The 24,178-nt window shown below is 40.7% G+C and overlaps 1 protein-coding gene across 2 annotated transcripts; it reads left to right on the top strand.

Moving 5' to 3' along the window:
• The first annotated feature begins 97 nt into the window (after positions 1-97).
• Positions 98-23,917, top strand: nova1 (NOVA alternative splicing regulator 1). Of its 2 annotated transcripts, none has more exons than XM_047379051.1 (4): positions 98-352; positions 8,422-8,565; positions 22,128-22,294; positions 22,898-23,917. In XM_047379051.1, exons 1-4 carry the CDS (start codon positions 163-165, stop codon positions 23,915-23,917), a joined length of 1,521 nt encoding a protein of 506 aa, XP_047235007.1. In that variant the 5' UTR covers positions 98-162. The 2 variants fall into 2 exon arrangements, with proteins under 2 accessions (XP_047235007.1, XP_047235008.1); XM_047379052.1 differs by lacking the exon at positions 98-352 and adding an exon at positions 5,641-5,997.
• Positions 23,918-24,178: the final 261 nt, after the last annotated feature.

Genomic DNA, 24,178 nt, shown 5'->3' with positions numbered 1-24,178 from the left:
ATCCCGTTGTTGTTTAACATCTGAACCCCCATAGAGACCCTGTGGACAGCGTCGGGGCCGCGGTCCAGCCGGGGGGATGTGGTGGTGAGAGCGCTGCGTGTTCTGTCTGTGTCAGAAAAAGAGAGAGGGTGGTTGCAGGGGGAACATTTTATCGGTAGAAACATGATGATGGCCGGTGGTGGAGATGGTGGTGGAGCAGCAGCTATGGACCACAACGGGATATACACAGACCCTAACCTTCACAACCTGCAGCAGCAGACCCAAATGGAGGCGGATAACCCGGACTCCCGCAAACGCCCGTTGGAAACTCCGACTGAAGAGGCCGGCTGTACCAAACGCACCAACACCGGAGGTAAGAACGTCGCAGCACAAATCAGCTAGTCCGCCGTGTCTCCTCCACATGAAGGCGCAGGTTGGTGTAGGAATCTGTGCTAAAGTCAACCCCTCAGTATCAGCAGCCAGAGTGCATGTAAGCTCGGAGAACAGGCTGGGTCCTACTGTTGGCTTTTCCAGCGCAGCACCTGTGCGCTTTGGAAGCCTCCCCAGTGTTTATGGCTGTTGCTTCATATCCCAACAGGGAGGACAGGCTGCCTGACTCAGAGAACGGCCTCCTCAGCTCAGGTCAGCTTTGAATCTGAATCCCAAAAAGCTCCTGTGCTCCACATCTGGAGCTGGAGATATGTAGAGAATCATAGAACTGATTGGTCTAATCATCTAGCTTTGTTCATAAGATTTCTCTCTGTTATAGGCCCAAATTTATTACTCACTGAAATCTTTCTTGAACTTTCTTATTCTGTTTTTCCTCAAAGCAACAATGTAAGTAAAAAAACAACAACGTTGCTTATTGACAGCAAGAGTTGGAGGCGTAGAGAATACAGAGAAACGGGGCGATTCTTGCATGGGAGTTCCTCACAAATATAAATACACCCACTCACCCAGGGAAGTGCCAAAATACCCAACACCTTTTCATTCTGAAACTTAGAACTAAGAACTGAAATAATATTGAGCTGATAATAATCCACATAGGTAGATTAGTCAGGTTATTATTTAGTCATTTATGTTACTATAGAGAAGCCTTAAGAAGTCTTTCTGTTGTAATTATTTTCATTTATAAGTGGCCTCATCATATTGTGTGTGAAACAGACTCTTCAGTGTTGTACAGCTCTGCAGTTATACAGGATTTCACAAAAGGTTCAATACAGAAACTAAATATACATTTTAAACTGGTTTTATCATCTTCTTTTAGTCACCGGCATGCCTAGCATTATTAACTGAATACTGGACAGTAGATCATTCCCTTAGCTGTGAGATTTCAAAAAGGCATCCAGAGTGTTCCACAACAGAAACAATCAGACTCTTCAAAAGGATAAAAGACTCAGTTTGCTGTAATGCATACATATTTCTATTATCTACTGAGTTCTAACTCCTGTTTGTAGCAGTCTGAAGGAACAGCTGACATGCCTGCATAGAAAACATAGTGTCCTTAATCAAAGCTTCTTACAGCTTTTCTGCTTTCACTGACTTCATTTTTAAACACAACACAGGTGCTGAAAGTTTGAGTTGTTCTCTCAGTAACACCTTCCACACCAAATAGTGTTGTTAATGTCAGCATGACCTATTAGAGCTGAGGTGTGTGTTTACTAATCAGAAAAAAAACCTGTCACCAGACCATTTCTCGGAGCATCCCTACTACTGACAGATAACTGCTAAAGGTATAGTGAAGCTGGCGTTCAGGAATATGCCGGAACACCGGATCATGTCATTTAGAAGGAAGGTCTCACCTGTCAGCGCCAGTCCTGGTTATTCTCCTTTTGCCCATGGAAGATAATTACTCAGTGCAACAATCATACCCAAATGAGCTTCTTTTTTAAAAGTTTTTCCAACAGCATTGATGAGGAGCAGCAGAGGTCTGCTGCTTACTTCAGGCAAATCCTGGTCTTTGTGAATTCAAAAGTTACTCTTTGTGCTGATGTGCTCTTACGATGTGAAAACTTAAATCATAAGGTCAGCTAAGCAGGAAAACCAATAGGTACAATTTATACAAGCCTTCAGGGTGCACACTCATTACAGGTTGTAGTGCAGATCTCTATCCAAGTATGGTTATTTATAGGTTTGTTGGTAAGAGGGCAAGAGGGTAAATTCCAATCCGAAATCATGGAATATTTATTAAAAAGATGTGAGAGAAGATGTATGGCAAAATAGACAGCCATTTGTTACAGAGGATATTACAAACAGGGAATTATTTCATGCACTGGCAGGTAATGGTTAGGATTAGTGGTGACAAAGAACACAAAGAACCACTGCATGAGTTCTAATTTTTCAGTATGATGTCAGATAGCCGCAGTCAGAGGATGATGGTTGATTCCAGCTACTCTACATCTTATTTCAATGCTGGGCTGTTATGCTCTGCAGCTCACAGGGAACACTTACTCAACAACTTAATGTTAATTAGATGTCTGCAGAGAAACACTCAGTTTTTTTCACCATATGTTATTAAGATTTCTCTCTTTCTGCACCAGCAGTACCTTGTTCGGTGACAGCAGCATTATATCATATTTCTGACAGTGTGAGTGCATCCTTTCTGCACTTCACTGCTCCTCAGAAATGAAATTTCAGCAAGGCACGATGGGAGCCCTGATGGCACCAGCCAGTGTTTTAGAACATTTCCAAACCCCATATGTCATCCATTAACACCTCTTAAACAGCTGCGGAAGGAGAATTTATGTGGCGTTTCTGCTTCTCAGAGAGTTTTCAGCATTTACCTGCAACACTCGGCTCTGATTTTCAAATTCAATTACCAGGTGATGTGAGTGTTAGAAAGGCTTGATGAACGTTATAAAACATAATTCACACATATATTATTGGCTTTTTGGTCTTGCCACTTTCATGTTTTTCTGTAGAATATTAGCAGCACTTTCATTTCACAACCTCAAGCTGCATAATTATGACAGGGTAAAGAGAGAGCAGTTTCCAGAACAAGGTCTTATCCTACAGTATGTTCAATAGAAGATCAGTCAAGGAGCCTGGCAGCAATCCCAGGGGACACTGCAGGAGAACAGGTCTGCTCTGGAATGTCCACTAGTCTTCCTTTTTTTGTATCTACTTAATCATGTTCATAGTTACAGAAGGTCTGCCTATCCCAGCAGCCAGAGGTGAGAGGCAGGGTACATCATGGCCATATCACCAGACAACTCTGGTTGTTGACACCTATCAGCCCATTCTGCATGTCTGCATGAACAACAGGCAATAGGCATGGGCTAGTTAGCAGTAGCAGTGTAATGTTCAAAACTGCCTAAACTGTCACAAAAATCACTGACATTCATGTTGTGGCACAGCATGTCTGTCAAGCAGCCCACTACAAACTGACAACCTGAGCAGATAGCCAGACTAATCAACTAGCAATCAGATTGTTATACTTGTGACCCTCATAAAAAAAGAGTAATACTCTATGTATCAAAATCAAAACAACAATAAATCACAGATATAGCTGACATTAAAACTGAAAAGACCTTAATAATCCATATATTTGGTGATTTGATGCTGTTGCCTCCGAGCAAGAAAGTCCTGGGACTCAAACAATGTGTTTGGGCGTTTCTGTGCAGAATTTGTCCTCCCTGTGTGTACATGGGTTTTGTCTAGGTACTCCAGTTTCCTTCAGCTGTCCAAAAACATGCATGTTGGGTTAAACGTTCCTTATGTGTGAATGTGTTTGCTTGGTTGTTTGTCTCGGATGTCTCTGCATTGCCCTGTATCTGACTGGAAACCTGTCCAGAGTGTACTCCCTGTTGGGCCCATTGACTGCTGCAACCCCTCAGTGACCCTGCACAGTAGAAAGTTTGGAGGATGAGTGGATATTATAAGTTAAAATATAATTTTACAATAGCTTCAAAATTTGAAAAACTTTTCAAATTCATTTTGATGAGTATTTATTTATTCTTCCCTAACTTGCATGCTATTAATTTAACAGGGAACATTTTGCCTGTGCTCAGGTACAGAGTGTCAGAAACTTTCTCCTGTTCTGTTTTAACATCTAAATTAATTTGGAGTTGGTATTTCAGGTGGTTGCTTAAATGCATATTTTGCATATAGTGTAACATTAACAATAGAATAAAGAGTTACAAGGAGCAGTCCTAAAATTTTTAAATATTTACTGGAATTTGTCATTTAGTAAAAAACAAATTGAAGAAAAGGAAATCATTTTCATACAGTGATCTTTGTATTGTATTTTAATGCGGCCGTGCTCTTCTTCAGCCTGTCTGACAACAGTGTTAGACAGCCTGCTAATCCTCAGCCACCCCTGTAATCACCAGCCCCAAGACTGCGTCTGATATTGATCACGTTATTCCAACCCAACTAATCATTACCATGACTGGCAGTTACAACAAAGAGACGAAAGCCTGTGCTCTTTCAAAGCTGAGCCCCCCTCGCAGTGCATTAGGAGCCATGGACACTGAATAAGGGAAATGACTCCTCTTTTATCAGCTACGCCCTTCTCTCCTCAAAATGAACATCTTTCATTCACTCTTTTTCTCTCTAAATTATCCATACTGTGAGCCCACGTTGCTGGCAAGCACGCGCCTACCGAAAGGTTGTTTGCTTGGGGGTGCTATGATCTCGATATGTTGCTAATAGAAAGTCTGGCACAGTAATGTGAGCTGTGTTTGTATTTGTTTATTTATTTTATTTTTTTTGGAGGGAAGGACACAGGTGCCCTTGTAGAGCGATGTGACGTGAGCAGACTGTGAATTTGCCAGGTGGCAGCAAAACAGAGAATAGGAGGACGCGAAAGTAATGAAGACAGAGCAAAGCAAAGAGAAAAGAGGAGCCAGATAGACCCTGAGACAAAGTGGAGTCCACAGGGAATCTGAGGCTATGTAGAGGAGCATCTCTCTGTCAGTAAGACTGCTAGAATTCTCTGGAAGGTGTTTGTTTCAACACCAAAAAAATGGATAACAATGTTAAGGTTTGATACAACTGATCAGCACCCACTAGGAGAGAGTTCATTGTGTGAAGGTTCCCTGGAATCCACTGTTAAACGAAGCCGGACCCCCGTGTCCACTAACAGGTACATGCACACAACACACTGCAGTTTTTACACTCATTCAGTCACTTAAGATACCTCTCGGTGTAAGATTTATAGGCGTAGTGATTGGCTTCATCACCCCCCACCACCATTCTGCGGCACTGCCATTTGCAATGGTTGATGAGCCCCTCCGCCCTCTCAAACATGGCCGTCTCAGGAATTGGGGGTGGGGGAAAAGAGGAATGGAGGGTGGGTGGCGTAAAGCACGCCGTCTCAGATCACTCCTCCTTCACCTCCTCCATCATCTGGCTATGTTCTCCATGCACCTTTTCAGCCACTTCTGAAGGTTATTGTGCGAGCCTCCTCATTCGCCGCTGCCGTCCACTCCTTCAGCCACTTCACCTTTGTTACTTTTCTCTGAAAAGAATGACTGAATGGACTGCTGTACTTTATAGTGCTGCGTCAAAAGAGGCGGAGTAGAAGAGAAAATTCAATTTTTTGGGACCGGCGTCGGGGGGGTGGGGACATGACGTCCTGAAGATAGGGGCCAGCCATTGGCTGCCTGAGTTGTCAGTCCTGCATGCTGCTGCAGACGGACAGGCTACTCGATGAATATGGATGAGAGCAGTGAAAAGGGTGATGCGGCAGGGAAGACCCCCCCCCCCTTCAAACCGATGCAGGCTTGAACAATGCGTGCCGTCTTTCACTGAAAACACTCTGAGCCTGCATTAGCATTTTCTCAGACAACTGAGGCTCTGGCCAGCTGCAGGCATGGCTTGGATGCTGCGGTGAAATCTCTTTTTCTGCACCCACTGATGAATAAGACCTCGGTGAAAAAAGGTCGACTGGCCGCATTCCTCAACACTACCGTTGCACCTATGCCTAGGCTAATGTTAGGAACCCCATTAGAGTCTGTGCCCCGGCATTGATGGCGATCTGACAGAGGACTTGAGAAGCAGCAGATCTCAGAATGGGTAAGCTTCAAACTCTGATTGTTTGACTTGTTGAATTTATCCATCAGGCTGCACCATGAGTAGTTTCATACATCTTAAGGCTCATTTGTTCGTTACGACTCATTTTTGTTCCATCGTCTTTGCTCCCCGTCAGGAGCAGGTTAGTCCATTGAAATGCAGAATGGGTACTTGGAAGGGTTGTGAGAAGGAGGGGAGGACAGTCACAAGGCATTTCCTCCTGACCCACCCCCCTTGAGTGACTTAACTAAATGCATTTGGCTCAGAGACCGTGTCTCTCCTCCCAGCCATCCTTCCAGTACTGAAAGCAAGGGTTTGAACTAACACCCCACTGGCTCACCCTCCCAATGTGCCCCACTGCTCTCGTTCCCTGGCGACAAATTGCCATGTTTACTCTACCACATGACGCCATTAAAACCTGTTAGTGTGATCTCAGACACTGGGACAGAAATAATCATTGACTAATGACACCAAACGTCGCTGTTAGGGTGAAAGAGGGAATCTTAGCGGCTTTCTCCCCTGCTGGGTTCACTCCGGCTGAAGATGAGCAGAAAGTTACGCAGTGGGTTTGGGCTTGTCTGTCAACAACAGGTCTTGGAATATTGGGATCTTGTAACAAGAATCATTTAATGACATTTTTTCCTGCTGGCAAGCCATCACTTATCTTGCAATAGGAGTAAGGGCACGGGAGGTTTTCAGTGACAGCGAATGGCTGTTATTTTATTTTTCCATCAAGGTCATTTTGTGTTTTATGTTAAGAGAAAAAGAAAGAGCTGACTGCAACACTGCACAAGATTAAGGTATCCAAAAAGAGATCAAGGATGATAACAGCAAGAAATCTGATCAGATACATTTAGGTGTATCTGCTTTTCGTTTTATTAAAACGATTTAGCAGCTTTTCTCCACACATGAAATATCCCAAAAATGTTCTATTTTAGATTGTCATACTGAGATTGGTAAGTTTTTCTAGTTCCAAACTAAAACTCCACCAACAATCATGGCACAGAATATGTGAATATTTGTCAGAGCCAGTAATTACGAGTGATCACGAAACCAAACCTGCATCTGAATGAAACATGAGGAGCATATTAATGCAACAAGAAGATCTGCTATGTGGTCTGTGAAATTTCCCTATGTCACAGTGCCATGTTCATTCACATCTAGATCTAATGAGTGCATTATTGAGGCAACAGGTTGTGTCAGTCCACCTACACACCCCAACCCCCATCCCCCCCACATCCTCCATGTCTCCAGCACGCCCGCTGAGCCTCCGTGTTCAATGTATTCCAAAAAGTACAAAACATGGTGACAGACTGTGACGACTCAATGTCAGATGTAACACTGGAGAGAAGGTGGGAGAAATGTGGTCAGGAAGGTGGACGGTGCTTTGTAACATCCCTGCCCGCTCTACTGACGTCAACCCTTTTGGCAGTTAAGAAAGATTGAACATGACGTCATTGCATCCATATCAGCATGCAGAGGAGATTGTTTGTGTCTGTGCTGGAGTTCAAGTGTGCACCTTTGTCGAATGTTCACCATGACCTCACAATGTTATCTGGTTTTATGGCCCTCTTGTCAAGTTAATCAATAACGTTTGGGCACAAGTGCCAAATGTGGCTGATTGCTCCTTCGTAGTTTGCACTCAGTGTGATGAGGAGTTTCTAGGTTTTTACTGATTTCTAAGTGGGATGCAGAAGATTGCAGAAAAAGGAGCTCTCCCAAGCGAAGGCGAGAAACACATTTTGCTGCACAGTGACACTGTCAATCAGTGACTGCTAAAAGCCACTTTAAACCACAAAAGCCCTTCCAAAATGGAGGAGATTTAAACCATTTTGGCTCTATACTCTTTGAACAAATCTGCAGGATTGCTCCCCATATGTTCTCCACACGTCGGTTAATTACAACGGATAATTCTTTGTGACTACTCATGAGCCGCTTGAAGAAGAGTTGCATTTGATTGTGTTTTGTCCTGATAGTTTGCATCTAATGATATTTTTTTTTTTTACATTCCGACTTTTTGGTTTCTGGGATTTGGTTCCAGCATAAAGCAGGATTACTGACACCAAGCACGGACGGGTATTTATTCAGTGTTACTAAAACTCCTTGAAAATGGTTAAAATTAGACCTCAGCAAACTGGAAAGGAGGTCATCGTTTACTCTACATGAAAATCTGGGACAGGACGCAGAACATGCAACCAATCGCTAATAGAATGTAAAAGCTACAAATACTCCTGCTCAAAATACTTGAAAATATTTCTTCTTTAGAAAAACATGAATATATTATTACCTTTATTCATGCATGACATTAAACATATTTTGAAGATAATGTGTCTTTTATGTTTATTTATGTACATGATGTATATGATCATGTGTAGAGCTGCTGTAGACGATGTGGCCCTTTTCTCACTTTGTGTGTCTTTTCCCCAGAGGAGGGTGAGTACTTCCTGAAGGTGCTGATCCCCAGCTATGCAGCCGGCTCTATAATTGGCAAGGGTGGCCAGACCATCGTACAACTGCAGAAAGAGACGGGTGCCACCATTAAGCTGTCCAAATCCAAAGACTTCTACCCCGGTAAGAACGAACACTCACTCGCTCGTTTAAACTGATAAATCAGAAAGATTTATATACAAGATATAGGATACAGGATTTATATAGGAGTCCTCCAACTCATCAGGCAGCTGGGCGAGTGATGCCTTGGTAAAAGAGGGCCTCAAATATTTTCTCATCATTTAGCTTACTAGGAAGCCTAGGCAGCCTTTTTTTATATGCAACAGCCATTATAAACAATGTAAACCCAAGCATCTTCACATCCCCGAGACTAAATATGGATCTGCATGTGTTACCTGTACAAAGTATGTTGACTTCCGATCAATCTGGGGACAATTCAACATGTTGGTGTCATTATATGAATTTACAATTGTGATCTGACCAGCTGGGATCTAGAAGCAACTATCTATCGCTTTCAAATGTGTATCAACTGTCTGAACTGCTGGCGTAACATTACCAGAGAGATACACACAGTAGAGATTTGTTAATTTGACTTGTGATCAGCTACTCAAGGGAATCTGACAGGCCGCTTCATTTTCTTCGCTTTCACCAGTGACAGTCTGTTGCAGCGCCATGGCATTTTTCTTAACATCTAATCATCTATCATATGTTCAAAAACAATAAGTGGAGGGGTGTTCATTTCAGCTGAGCCCATTGTTCAAACCTTGAGCTGAAATACCATGGCATGGTATTGCACTCCTAATATCAACTTTCAACATAATTTGTATCAGTAATATCCTTTGGTTTGCTTATTAATTTTCCTTTAAATTGCAAACAAAATCCAGGCATTGTGTGGTATAAGGTTCTCCAAGTATGATTACTTTAAGTAAAAATATCACGGTTTCAGTGTATTTGATGAAAAATTCAAAGCAAAAATGTATGACATGAGCTAATGTGTTTTATTTAAAACAGAAAAGCAACAATTAATTATACTGCTGCTAAAACAATTAAAAAATTAAAAAATCCATCCATTTTCTATACTCCCCGCTTATCCTTGCAGGGTGGCGGGGGAGCCTATCTCCAGCAGTCATTTAGTGAGAGGCAGGGTAGACCCTGGACAGGTCACCAGTCCATTACAGGGCAACACATTGACACACAGGACAAACAACCATGCACACACACATATTCAAGACTAACTGCAATTTAGAGAGACCAAATTATCTATCTGTCATGTTTTTGGACTGTGGGAGGAAGCTGGAGTACCCAGAGAAGCCCACACATCCATGGGGAGAACATGCAAACTATATGCAAACTCTATATGCAAACTCTATGCAGAAAGACTCTAGACAGGGATTCAAACTCAGGACCTTTTTGCTTTAAGGCAACAATACTACCAACTGCTCCACTGTGCCGCCCAATATTAAATATTACAGGTAAATATTTTTGTTTTTATTTTTGCCCTTTATGAAGTAAAACATAACAAACTAATGCTGTTAGCCTGGTTATGTATTCGTTTAAGCTGCCAGCAGCTTCAAAACAGTGTTACCTTAGTAATAGCGATGAATGGCACTCCTTTACCTTCCACACCACGGATATATTCAAACAGCCATCTGACATATATATATGATGTAAAAATTACATGGTTTTAAAGTATCATGTCTTTTCTACTGTGGAATGTTATCTACAGTATTCCTGTGGCTGCACACATTACCATTTTGATTATTACAGTGATAATAATTGTGGCTGTAACATATATTTGTTATCTTGATTTTGATACATACACCTGATATTAATATAATTATAATAAAGACCTACTAAATTTTGTAGAAATGTCTTTGTAAAGACAAAACATTTTTCCATTCTGCTCTTTAAAGAGTAACACAAGTATGACGGAGCATTAGGGCTATTGTAGATACAAGAAAAAAAATAATGTAGCCACGGAAGAGTAAATGTCCGCCAAAAATGTGCACCTGGATTATTTTCAAAGTGTATGTGGTGCATCCACATTTTTCCTGCATCAGAAAGATACCTCCTGGGTGCAGACTCGCCATGAACACCTCAAGCCAGGTCCGGAATACACGCCTGAGACTGTGAGGAAGAAGCTGCAACAAGTCTGCGCCACATGCATAAACTAATGTCTTTAATCATAGAAGATTATCAATTTTTTCTTGCATATTTTTTACTTTTTGACATAAGAGAATCCTGTCCAGGGTGTACCCCGCCTCCCGCCCATAGACTGCTGGAGATAGGTACCAGCTCCCCCGCGACCCACTATGGAATAAGTGGTAGAAAATAACTGATTGACATTAGAGAATCTCCAAATTTGTTTTGTAAATATGTGAAATTAATCTAGAGATGAGTTTTTTGGCAGAAATTTACTCCGTGGCCACATTATTTATTTTTATATTTTTATATACAATGACCCTAATACTCTTGTACACAAGCATAACGAGCTGATGTTAGACAGATAATTAGTCTGGCTATTTGGTCGGGTAGCTTGCTTGCAATTGGCACCTTAAATAGATGCACCTCGTGTACATCACCATGATTGTTTGTCTTTTGCAGCAAGAAATATTACCAAACAGCTTAACTGTCTTTGCTGTAAGCAAGGGAGACATTCAGGAGACTTCTTCCAGCCTGTTGACTGGTGGTGTTCAGCAACAGGTGGGGGAAGGGGAGTTAATAATCTACATAAATGTAAAAAACTGCTCTGGCATTTTCTTAAAAGTGACTTTAAATTGCTGGGAAAGTATGATGGAATATTCTATTGATTGTAAAACTGTACCTTTTTAATGCTTGTTATCAGAATCCCGCCTATGCCTATTTGAAGTACTGCCTGATAGCTAAATCCTGCACCATTGCTTTCTCCATGATTTCCTTAACAATTGCTTCTTTGAGAAACTGTAACACACACATGACCACTGTCTGAGGGCCTGAAGGCCATTAATTAAACTGACTGATGAGTCCATGTTAGGACTCTAAGGTCCAAAAAAGGAACTCCTCAACAAAGAGAATGTGGGTCCTGACAGCAAGAGAACTATTGCATGTATCAAACTGTTAATCTTGCTGTCACACTTGTGACCTAGTCATGAAGCTTCCAAGACAACTAGTAATTTTACATCAAGGTTGCAGAGTTTATGCATTTTAAAGAGCTGCCTGACAATCCACCAAATATCTGTGCCTGAGTGTTACTGTATACTGCTCTAAATATAGTCACTGTTTGGCTATGCAGAGGTGTATATCCAAAGGACTAATTTTACCTGACAATATCACTCAAATATGGCAGCAGGAGAAAGATTCCCAGCTCAGTGACCCCTGTCAGCGTGGAGGTCATTACCGATACATCTTATCCTCCAAACACCAAACACTTGATTCATAGAGGAGCCTGCCAGTTCGTCCTTCATGCCTCAGTGGAGGCTTGTGAGTCTTTTGAAAATAACAGGTGCTAAGCGCCTCTCTGCTTATTAGGTCCAGATGTTCTCTGTATAACAAATAGAAGCAAATAATCATTATGTTGTAGTAGACTTTTTTTAACTGTATGTACATTTACAACGCAAGACTGATGCTTAAAGTGAGAAATAAGTAGTTGTAATTTGTTACCATGCTAACAAATGAGGTATCAATTCAGGACATAATCCAGATGTTTTCATGTTATGAAATGTCTACTGCTACTGGGTCACAAAGGCAAAAAACACTGTTTCCCAGAATGCAATCTGCCTTCTAAATGACTGCTTTGAGTAATGAACCTCTGTAGTAGGCATGGGCTGCTGTGATAAAAATATGACAGCATCACAGTATTTACACACAAAATAAGAATGATACATTTGCTATTTTTAAAGCAGAAAGGCAACAATTATTCCTACTGCTGTTAAAATCAAATAGCACATTGATTGTTATATTCAAAAGAAGATTGTCTCTTACATTTCTTAAACATTCTGAGACCAATATAAGTGTCTTATTAAGATAGATATGTCTTGCTCCTAAAATTTCCTTTCTCTGTGTTATTTGTGACCATCCTAATTTACAAACTACACATATTTTCTTTATTGTAAGCCAGGAGAAAGTGCCTTCTTTCAGATAGCTGACTGGCAGTGCGCAGCAGGGGTTCGGAAAGTGGCAGCACAGCATCACAATGCTTCAGCTCTGGCACTTTATCTAGCAATCCCTTAAAAGTACCTTACACTGTCAGAACAGTAGGAAATTGTATTGGTTTTAACACCTTACCTTTTAAAACTTTGGTATACCTTGATACGAGTAACTGGCCTATCCCTACTCTGTACTATTATCTGCAGGAAAAGAATATAACAGTACCTACTGGATAAAAAAAAACAACATAATTGAAATCTGGCAGGTTCTTTCAGAAAGTGCGCATTATTTGTTGCACTGATTGGACTGCGACAAGGAATCACTGGGGAGAGGACAAGAAGGCTATGTGCTTGCAGATACTTTTCTTCTACTTTATCTTCCACAATGTTTTTGTTCGCCATGATGAAGGGTGTTATGCATATGGGAGGAGAGCTATGTTTAAGGGAAGGCTTCACGGATACTGAACACATAAAAGGAGTCGTATGTATCCTTATTTCCCACTTTAAGCCATGAATGTTGTTCATAGGCCACCACCTGCTCACCACCATCCCCCGACTCATTATTGTGATGAGTGAGAAGAGGAGTTCAGGGAGAGGGAGCTGGCGGGAGTTTGATTGGGTGGTTACTCTGGCCCACACAAGTAAAATGAAACAGCTGCTGCTGTACAGAAGAGTACTGCTTTGTGGGAGTCAGTGCAGGCTAAACCTTTTTGTCTCAAGTATGGGCAGCTTGAAAACTTTGGGAGAAAAAAGAAAGACGTGTACCAGGTGTATGAGTTATAATAACTTAAACTCTAGTGTGGAAAACTTTTTGCAAATACAAATTCAGAGTTAAAGGGATAGATCAGAATTTTCAAAAGAGTTGCTGTTAAAATGTTATATGCAGTTAGAATCTTACCTGCAGTCGATAACTCTTCATTTAGTATAAATCAAGATTAGTTGGTCCTGGAGGCTAAAGCTAAAAGCTTGCTAGAGAGGGACCAAGAACAAGACAGACCACCACAAAATGAACTAATACAAGATTATCCCAGTTCATGCACCAAAGCACATGTCCGTCAACTTTATTTGACTTTTATTAAACTCAAAACAGTGCGTCAAAATACAGGCTGTTGGTTTATGTGTTAATAGACTGAAAATTGTCAGAGTTCTTTTTTTAAGTATTTGAAGAATAGGGTAAACATTCTCATATATCAGTATTTGACCTCCTGATTAATGATTATAGTCTATCAAGGAAAAATAGGCCAGTTAGGTTGGTGCATCTCTGGCATTAAAAGCAAACATTCTAATTATATATTAACAGGGTTCATACTCCTGACCGATCACTCTCATGACAGCAGACCAAACCAATCAAGGATCAAAAAGCAATGCAGCCATTTTCTCCTGAAATCTCTCTATGAGGGCTCACAGTTAGACTCCCACCCTCCTGACATCACCCACCCATCAGGAGAAGAAATCAAACATGAATTAAATGTCATAATGGGGAAGTGTACAACTGGGTCCTGCAGTTAGTGAGATGGATGAATGGACAGAGTGAAGGGAGTGGATGATGCATGAGGAGAGTAAGGGGACAGGGGGCAGGCCCAGAAATAGCCTCTCCGAGCAGTACTCAAGCTGCTCGAACACATGCCAAGTTTCCTCTTTCCTTCTTGCTGATCATTGTTCTGCTTAGATTTGGTTCCTAGTAGTTAGCAGAGTTTGGGCCAAGTGGGATGATGTCATACCTACGTTTTTATTTCTTTCTTTTTTGCATGGTTTCTTTTTGCACCTAGGTGCTAATTTTGATATCTTCTCATTATCTGGCTCGAGCCCATCTTCTCTGGTGCATTGTTGAGTTACTGGAGATGCAATAAACATGACACACTACGCATTCACCCACTTGTACGCTGCATTTTGCTCATGCAAGCACCTACATACACCTACTTACACAGATCCACATATTTAAGTAGCTGGAAAAAGTGCTGTGGGAGTTCTGCATTTGCACTTAAACATAGAAACTGAACTTTAACCTTTTGGCTTCTGCAGTTTGCCACCAGCCAAATACATGCATTTATTTATTTTTTACAGCACAACATTCAGAAAGGTTGTAGGAATGTCATAAAAACACCATAAAAACTCAATCAAACAGTGAGGTTTTGTAAAACAAAGCAGAGAAAAAGGAGGGCTATTTAAAAATTTTTCCGAAGGCAGCTTGTCTTGATGCTCATTTATGTGCAGTTTTACTTCTAAGAGGACGTCATGGGTAGGGATTTTAAATGGACTGAAACCCGAGCTTTTACTTCCCCACATTTGTCTGGGCCTCCGGTGAATCGTGGTCCAACTTTGATCAGAAGCAGTTGTTACTTTGTTGCATCCTTCTGTTGTTCTTCCAAGAGACGCTAACATCTTGTTTAAGAGAGAAAGACTGTCCGCTGACCTGGTGTATGAGCTTAATGCAGTACTCAGCACATTAACTGCTGGGATTCATTTATTTCATTTATTGATTTTTTCTTTGTGATTGGTAAAGTACTGATTAAAGTGACACAACACCAGCGTTTCTGAAATACTAATTGCCAAGATATTAATTAGCATATTAATCCTCATGTCGTTCCATAGCAACAGACGGATAAAACAACCAGAAATAGACAAGTTCTACATTTTGCCTTTTCAATGACGGCATGTAGTTGCGACTTTTACTCTGAATATGCTATTTTTCTACAAGGCCTCAAAGGCAAAAAAAAAAACTTATTTGAATGATACATTTCCAGTAAATAACAGTTATTTCTTATAAGGCTGAATTAAATCAATAAATTGTTAGTTGGTTTTTACCATAATAGTGGCTCCCAAGAAAGAGAATTGAATAGTTAATTGCAATAATTTGCACAACAATTAAGTGTCTACTAAAATAACATGATTGTGACAGCCTTAAACAGAAGCAGCTGTAATCCCCCTGGGAAATTATTCAGTTTCCACCTGATGACTTTTTAACAGAACATTTATAAAATTATCTTGAATGGTGGAGTTAGGAAAAGTGTTTAATGTAAACCTAAAGTTTAAACATCTGGATTTTGCTGCTTTAGTCCTGTTTTTCATAAAGATATTTAGGAATGCTAATTTACCATTAGCCGCTGTACTAAAGAAGGAAGAGCGGAAATTACTTTAGTTTGGAGCATAGCTGTATTATATTGGGTTGTTGGTGTGTTTGCTTTACCTCAGACGTTGGAACCCAGATTGTAGAATGATGTCATACTCAGTTTAACCGTGTCAGGAAACCTGTGGGAATTGCCAGCATTTGTTCTCAATGAGAAGGCTGATGGCAACATTATACCGTAAGAAAATATTTCTTAACATTTTGTACACCCAAACCCTAGACCAAAACGTTCACCAACAGAGGCTGTGCAATGCTCTCTGGGGGGCTGTTTTAGTGAAAAGTGGAAACATTACTGTAGCCATGTTTTATGCTCGCTGTAGCCATATTGGCTCTTGAGGTTGGGGTTGGTGATAACCCTCTGACTTTAAGTTGGAATTCCAACATTAGGGTGAATTCAATTTTCTTCTTAGAAGAGAACTTTAACCACACTCATTGAATATACCTCACGTCTTGTTCTGAGTTCCAGGCTGGAAAGATGACATTCACAAAGTAGTTGAGGCAACAGCAAAAACAACAATATAGCTGTTTAATCTAGAGATACACCAATCAGACGTCTGTGGCCAATTTCTGGTGTCTGTCTCTGTAAAACTCCTGCTGTTGTCAATTTTAACACATTTTATTTTAACAAACTTTAATTAACAGCATTCCTTAATAATAAATGCTGTTGATTAAAAATTTAATTAATTAATTAATTAATATATTTATTTAATTAATTATATATAATTAATTATTTATATAAGGAGCAATGTGACGTTCCACTGTATCTGTGGGAGAAGTCACTGTTGAACTTTGTTTTATTCATTTTAAACAATGACAAAATTATTTGAAGTTGTCATTTTGGGTTATTAATGGCTTGTGTTAGCAGTAGGCATAACTAACTGTAAACATCAGTCTCTGTGTGTATTCCCAAGGGAATGTACATCCTTACCTTAACTCTGAGACTTCCAGAAGGCTGACAGTATGTTTCACAACAGAGAGTGGTTTGGAGCCCAAAGGAACAAAACAAAGCAGCTTCGCTGTAATATGTTCAGCCTTCCTGGAATCTGCTGAAGTCAGCTCCAGATCAATTAGCTCTTTTGCTAATTCAATAAAATTTCCCCAAACTGGTACGAATTGACATCATGTAGCAGACGGCTCATTTTTGTACCTAACAAAGTCAGTGCAAAATGACCAAAACTGCAATGGTACAAAACGACAAAGGCGCGAAATGACCAGCACTTGCTGAAGCCTAGCTCTCTGTAGCAGCGTGAAAGAGCAGCCAAGGCAGAAATGTGTTTCTTTTAAATTACTGTAAATAACAGAATGAACAGTTTGATGCTCTGCATGGCCTTCTGTGGAAATATTTCAATGTTGATAGAGAGAAAATAAAAGACATTTGTTATACGATGAGCAACAAGGAGCTTCAGCAAACAACAGGGAGGCTAGCTGGATTACAGAAAGTTATTTAGTGTTTTCCTTCTGAACTTTCCTTTAACTGCCATGGAATTTGTAGGGTCTGGAAATATTGGTCTGTTAGAAGAAAAAACATGTGAATCTTTTAAATCTAGAGTATACATGGAGAGGCTGCTGTTACAGTCAGTGATGCTAACTACCCTAGCGGTGCTAATTACTAATAATGTTCTAAACAGTTTAAAGAAAGTATATCCTTGGCTTTGTTTAAGTAAAAAATAGACTCCTAAGTATTTGGTGCGACTTCTCTCATGTACGCAAACACATGGCCTTGCATGGTCTTCCCATAAATGTTTTAAGACTGGTCATGGTAGAAAGACTTGTTAAATACCAAATAATTTTGTTGCTAATTGTTGCAACCTTCCTGACCAATTTACTAACATTTGACACAACAAAAAGCCAAAGGATTAGCAGCAGCAGCTCCTTTTTATACACCTCACTAACCTTACTTTCTTAGTTATAACTTCCACACTGCAGAAAGTGGTGTTTAGTGCTACCCGGTTGTGTTTGGAAGGTTGAAAGGTCATTGTTACCCCATGTTCCACTCCTTCCTCTTTAAAATTTAAATTTCGGATTTACAGTTTTGTCAGCTGTCAAGTAGGCATAAATCGATGTTTCTGAGAGTTATGTAATTATACATATTCAAAAAACATAAATACAGCAGAAGGTACGTGTAAAAAATATTTATAACCAGATATTGGGTTTAAATCAGAACTCAAAGCATCTTGATTGGAGAAATTCTGTTATTTGTTATGACTTCATTAGTTTTAGATTAAGGAACATCTTACAGACAAAGCTCTTCTATACACCACAAAGATAGCTATGGAAAATACAACATATAATTTAAATAGCCAGATTTATACAAACCTTTATGTGCAGTGCTTGACCAGATATCGATATAATCTGTCCTGCAGGAAAAAAAAACGTCCCAAAAAAAAGAAATTTAACCATTTACTTGCTGTTTATGAATGAAAAATACGATTTGTTAGAAAATATAAAGCAAATCCATCTGTAATTTAGCGACCTATTTCACTGGACTACGTGACAACAAATGGCTATGATAAATATGCTGGTTTATGTTTCATTTTCATAGAAGGTCACATGAAATATGCAAACCTCTGGCCAGGGTGTGATGTAATCCGCAAATGTTTCTGATTAACTTGTTGAAAATGGAAGACTGCAATAAGGTCTCACAGTTTGAAATGACTGCTTACATTTTACAGATATGCCATATGACAACAATGTGACATGATAAATATTTTCAGCATTGACATTTCTAATAAAAATGTTTCAGCTCAGTTTGTGTTGACAGTAATTATGGGGGCTTTTCTTTGTGTGGCAGTGTAAGTAGTCCTAATAAATCAAACAAAGCTCATTCTGTGCTAGATTTTCATCTCTGAGACCGTCTGCCAGCTGGCTGACAAGTGTTGGAACTTTTGCACTTTGGTATCAAGATAGAAAACGTGAGAGGCTTTGGTCTTGTGGGGAAAGCTAAAGCCAGAGATGTGCGCTCTCTGGGGCCCTGACACATTTTTCCCCCCTCATGACAGCAAAAGGACGAGCAAACTCTGAGTGGGACTCAACGTGCACACCTATTACTACAAAATTCCTCACTCTTAAAGACAAATGCAAGGCAAAAGCTGATGCAAACATTTCAGGAAGTGAAAAACGGATGGAGATTATTCTGAGATCCAGACAGTTTCATGTCCTCTTAATGCGTCTCATCAACGGCAAAGGTTGTTGAAACATATGATAGTTTCTGCTTCAGCTTGAACACTTTTATTGTCGGGGGGGGATATAATGTCCATTTTTGAAAGCCTTTGGGTTGCATAGATGTGTAACTGGAAATTACTGTTCCAAGCAAAGCAACTTCCTCACTCAGCATTTAGTGCTGGAAAAATGAAGAAAAGCAATAAGCAAGATTACTCAGGGCTATGCATCTTCTCTGTGCTGCTTAGCTAAAGATGACCCAATTCATATTCTTCAGCATCCAAGGGGGCATGGAGACACACTGCTCAGTGTGAGACAATTACTAAGTCATGTATTTTATTTTTTTTTTGCTTTGTTTCTTTATGCATTTTGTTCTTACCCTACATTAATAGAAAAGGGATGTTTGTTGTAGTTTTTATACGGCCAGGGTCTTTCTGCATGGAGTTTGCATGTTCTCCCTGTGCATACGTGGGTTCTCTCCAGGTACTCAGGCTTCCTCCCACAGTCCAAAAACACAGCTGTTAGGTTAATTGGTCTCTCTAAATTGCCCTTACGTGTAAGTGTGTGTGTGCATGGTTGTCTGTTCTGTATGTGACTGTGTTGCCCTGTGATGAACTGGCGACCTACCCGGGGTGTACCCCGTCCGTAGTGGATCATGATTCATTTTCTTACAAAATAACAGTGTTAAACTTACTTTATTCATTTAAAATCTAGAACCCACAACATTTTAAACATTTTGGTGTGAAAAAACACAACATCTAAAGAGCTTCCTATGTAGTAATTTAGTGGATGAACCTTTGTATGCACATGAAAGTTCCATTTTTACTTCTAGTGACAGGGAGGGACAGCACTATGTCAGAGTACTTTGCTGATTATACAAGGCTCTAAAAGAACACTAAAACACAAACAGGAAATATTGTGGCAGTCAGTAAGTGTTTTCCCTTTTTGGATAAGGTAACTAAACTTAACTGAAATTGTATACTTAAAATAAACCGCAGCAAAGAACATATCATAATTTTCAAATGCCTGTAGAGGCCATGGTCATCTGTTGAAATACTTTCTAACAAATACAGTAAAAAGATCACGTGAATGTCAAACTGTTTAGGAAAGAGACGGGTTCTGTGTCCCAGGTATGAATGTATTGTTGTATGAAATGTGCGTATCAACCCCAGAAGAAATGCAAAAGACCTTGTGAAGTTGCTGGCTGAATCTGATAAGACGGTGGAATGAGTCCTGCATCCATATGGACTGACAGAAATAAGCCATTTCTCTAAAAGCTACATACGAAGCCAGATTGCAGTGTGCGAATGTACTAAGGGACAAAGTTTTGAAGACATGTGGTCTAAAATTTAAGTGTTTGGCCAACATCACATTTGGAGAAAAAAGGGGGAAGCTTGAAAACCTAAGAATAACATCCCGACTGTGAAGTACGAGGGAGGCATCATCATGTTTTGTGTGTTTCACTTTGGAAGGGGCTGTTGCACGTCATGGTACACATGACTTCATGAGAGGAAACATTATGCGGAAATAATGAAACAACTCATCAATTAAAGCTTTAGCACAAATGGGTCTTCTAAATATCCAGTGACTCTAAGCAAACCACCAAATTAGTTTCAAAAACATCAGAGGCAATATTAAGGTTTGGCTGTCACAAAGTCCCAAAGAATAGTTGTTGGCTGAGCTTAAAAGTTGTGTGTGAGAGCAAACCAGCCTAAAAAATCTGACCTAGTATTTTTTAATCTTCTCTCTCATCATTCTAGCCTTTAGCAAAGAAAAATAATGTTGCTGGTCCTTGCTGAGCTAAAACATTTCGATTTAATCCTAGGCAGTGAGAAAAACTAACTTGTCTTTTTATACTGTGTATGTAAACATATGGTTTCAGCTGTATATTATTGCTCTGCAAAGAGAGGAGGAAAATCAAACTAAGACAACTAAAAACTGATGTCCATTGTCTGCTTACACATAAGCCAACATTGAAGTTGCAGCACTGCTACAGGAAGTTAGAAAGTTTAAAAACTTCCACATGTCATTGCAAAATGACTCGATAAAATTTATGGGAAAAAAATCTTGTTTAGTCATGCATATTCTTTTCTCACCATGGTAACTGTTTAGCAGATAATTATTGCAGACAGTATATTGATTGGTGATGCAGAGGATGTTACGTTTACATTGGCTATTCATTTCCTCTATGTTAAATGTTCCTTGGGCAAGGAGTCATAAGCTGCTAGTGAGCAGGTGTATAGAGAAAAACACAAGAGAGACTGTCCACAGATCCTGCAGAAAGGACGATAACACTGCAGACTAGATCTGATCTGAAAAGATTATTTGACGTGTATAATGTTCCTCTTGTCATCCAGAGCTTAATAAGGAAATTAACTCAAATGCTTTGTGTGTTGCTTCAAGTTTTGAACAGACATTTTCTTATCAGTTCTTGTGATGCTTAAACTGGCCAACAGTCTGTCCACATCCAATATCCAACATATTTTTAGCATTACACAAGTTGAATCTGACATTTTCTCTCTGTTCAATCCTTGGTGCATGTAAATTGATAGAAGATAGATGCAGACTTGTAGAGCAAATCTCTTAAATATCATCTCATCAGGTGGTCTTTTTACAGATTTTACTCAATCACACCCAGAATCCAAACTTTTTTTTCAGGTTGCACACAGATTTAAGTTGTAAGTCAAGCTGACAAAAAAAATAAATTCTGGAGACATTTTCCATTCTCACAAAGAAAAGGCAGATGCTGCCAAGAGCAAGACAGGAAGATGGCTACATGAAAAGGAGAGTGTTGTAAAAATCACGCTAACCAATATAAAAGACTTAGTGTCGCATCACCTGTTTGCTCGGCTTGGGCGCTTTACCATGGCAACTGAATGCCAGCTGCGTTGTCAATGTGGGCGTAGAAAAAAGCCTGGAGGAAGAACAAATGTGTGTTTAGTCTATTAACGCTTCAAGGCAAGGACAGGCTCAGGATCACAGCACTGTAAGTGTTACATCATTGAAGAGGAATCCTTCTCCCCCCCTGTGGCTCACTAACTAAGCAGTGTTTACTCTTTCAGCTGTTTCTCAGTTGATTGTGTAAATGTAGGGAGAGAAGAATAGCTTTGTTTAATGTAGAAGACCATTATTTGTAGCAAAGACTTCCTATTATAAATGTAGATCTTAGCTTAGCCACAAGCAAATCCCTTGAATCTTCTTGCCAAGTATCCACTCAGAGGACTTAATTGTTATCCACTGCTTATACTTGTCCTCTTCTGCTTCTTTTATCACAGGAACAACTGAAAGAGTCTGTCTGATACAGGGGACTGTCGAAGCCCTCAATAGTGTCCACAACTTCATTGCGGAGAAAGTCCGTGAGATGCCCCAGAGTGCCCAGAAACCAGAACCTGTCAGCATATTGCAACCACAGACCACGGTTAACCCTGACCGCGTCAAACAGGTAAGACTCCGTGCGGCCATTGAGGTCATTTTACATCAATGAACAACTGGACCCTTGAAAAGAAACAAACAGCTGGAACCCTATTCTTGTATCCTTAGTGGAGACTGAATAATGGCAGTCACTAAAAAACCTTGGTGTGGTTCCTGTTGTGGCAAAAATCACAGAGAACTAAATAATATTTCACTGTAGTTTAGTTCTGGAATACAAACAAATCATCCAAATATATGATGAGCAGTTATTTAAAGCAGCTGTCCTTTCCCAAAGGTTTCCATTGAAAATGTTTGTAACAAATAGGAACATAAAGCAGTGTACCAGTTACCTATCCTACTTGTTCAGTGGTCTGTGACCTACAGTGTGGTAGGGTCAGGAAAATGTGAGTGTATGTGGTTATTTTTACCTGCAGTCTTCCATAGCTAGACAGAACCATGAGGCAGTGTGGCAGCTGCAGCCTAAACCCCTGGGATTAACAAACCGCTGAGTAAAACGAGGGCTGGTGTAGTAATCTGACTCAGTTAGAGATACTCTATCTGTTAATCATTAATGCTGTTCAATCCTCCTTATATTTCCTGTTTTTGCTACCACAATCTTTCTATTTCTCTGCAGGCCAAATTGATTGTACCCAATAGTACAGCTGGGCTGATCATTGGTAAGGGTGGTGCCACAGTCAAAGCGGTGATGGAGCAGTCGGGCGCTTGGGTGCAGCTCTCTCAGAAGCCAGAAGGCATCAACTTGCAGGAGCGAGTGGTAACCATCAGCGGGGAACCAGAACAGAACCGTAAAGCTGTGGAAATCATTGTGCAGAAAATCCAGGAGGACCCTCAGAGCAGCAGCTGCCTGAATATCAGCTACTCCAACGTCTCCGGCCCAGTGGCCAACTCCAACCCCACCGGCTCCCCTTATGCCAACACAGCCGAGGTGCTGCCCAATGCAGCCGCAGCAGCAGCCACTGCCTCCAGCCTTCTGGGTCAGGCTGGATTGACAGGAATGGGTGCCTTCCCTGCCACCATGTCCAGTTTCTCTGGCAATGATCTGCTGGCCATCACCTCAGCCCTGAATACACTGGCCAGCTATGGCTACAACACTAACACCTTGGGCCTGGGTCTCAACCCTGCAGCTGCCTCTGGAGTTCTCGCTGCAGTTGCAGCCAGTGCTAACCCAGCTGCTGCTGCTGCAGCTAACCTATTGGCCTCCTACGCTAATGATGCCTCCAGCAGTGCTGGCCACCCCGCTACAGGCCTCGGTGGGTTCTCCTTGGGCTCACTAGCAGCTGCTACTGGAGCTTCCAATGGTTACCTAAATGCTTCATCCCCATTGATGGCTTCCTCCCTATTGGCAACAGAGAAGCTGGCTGATGGGGCCAAGGACGTGGTTGAAATCGCTGTGCCGGAGAATCTGGTGGGAGCCATCCTGGGGAAAGGAGGGAAAACATTGGTAGAGTACCAGGAGCTGACAGGAGCCCGCATCCAGATCTCCAAAAAAGGGGAGTTCATTCCCGGCACTCGGAACCGTAAAGTCACCATAACAGGGTCGCCAGCCGCCACACAAGCAGCGCAGTATCTGATCAGCCAGCGGATCACGTATGAGCAGGGCGTGCGCGCTACCAACCCACAAAAAGTGGGCTAAAATGAAATAGAAGAGGAAAGAAGGAAAGGATGAAGACAGAGATAGAAAGGCATTAAGAGAGTCATGATGAATAGAATAAAAAAAAGAAATGTCCAAATATATGTTCAATATTTCAGTATCAAACGAGAGAATTACAAAGGAGGAGGCGGGGGAGACAACCAAGATAAGTATGTGTGATTGTGAGTGTGTTTTTAGGACAAAAGTCCTGATGTTTTTTAAAAGTTTGTGTCAAGGCCTTTTGACAATGGTGATCAAAGTAAG

Source organism: Girardinichthys multiradiatus, chromosome 11 (assembly GCF_021462225.1).
Source record: "Girardinichthys multiradiatus isolate DD_20200921_A chromosome 11, DD_fGirMul_XY1, whole genome shotgun sequence".
Lineage (NCBI taxonomy): Eukaryota > Metazoa > Chordata > Actinopteri > Cyprinodontiformes > Goodeidae > Girardinichthys > Girardinichthys multiradiatus.
This window is presented reverse-complemented; position numbering and strand designations above follow the sequence as displayed.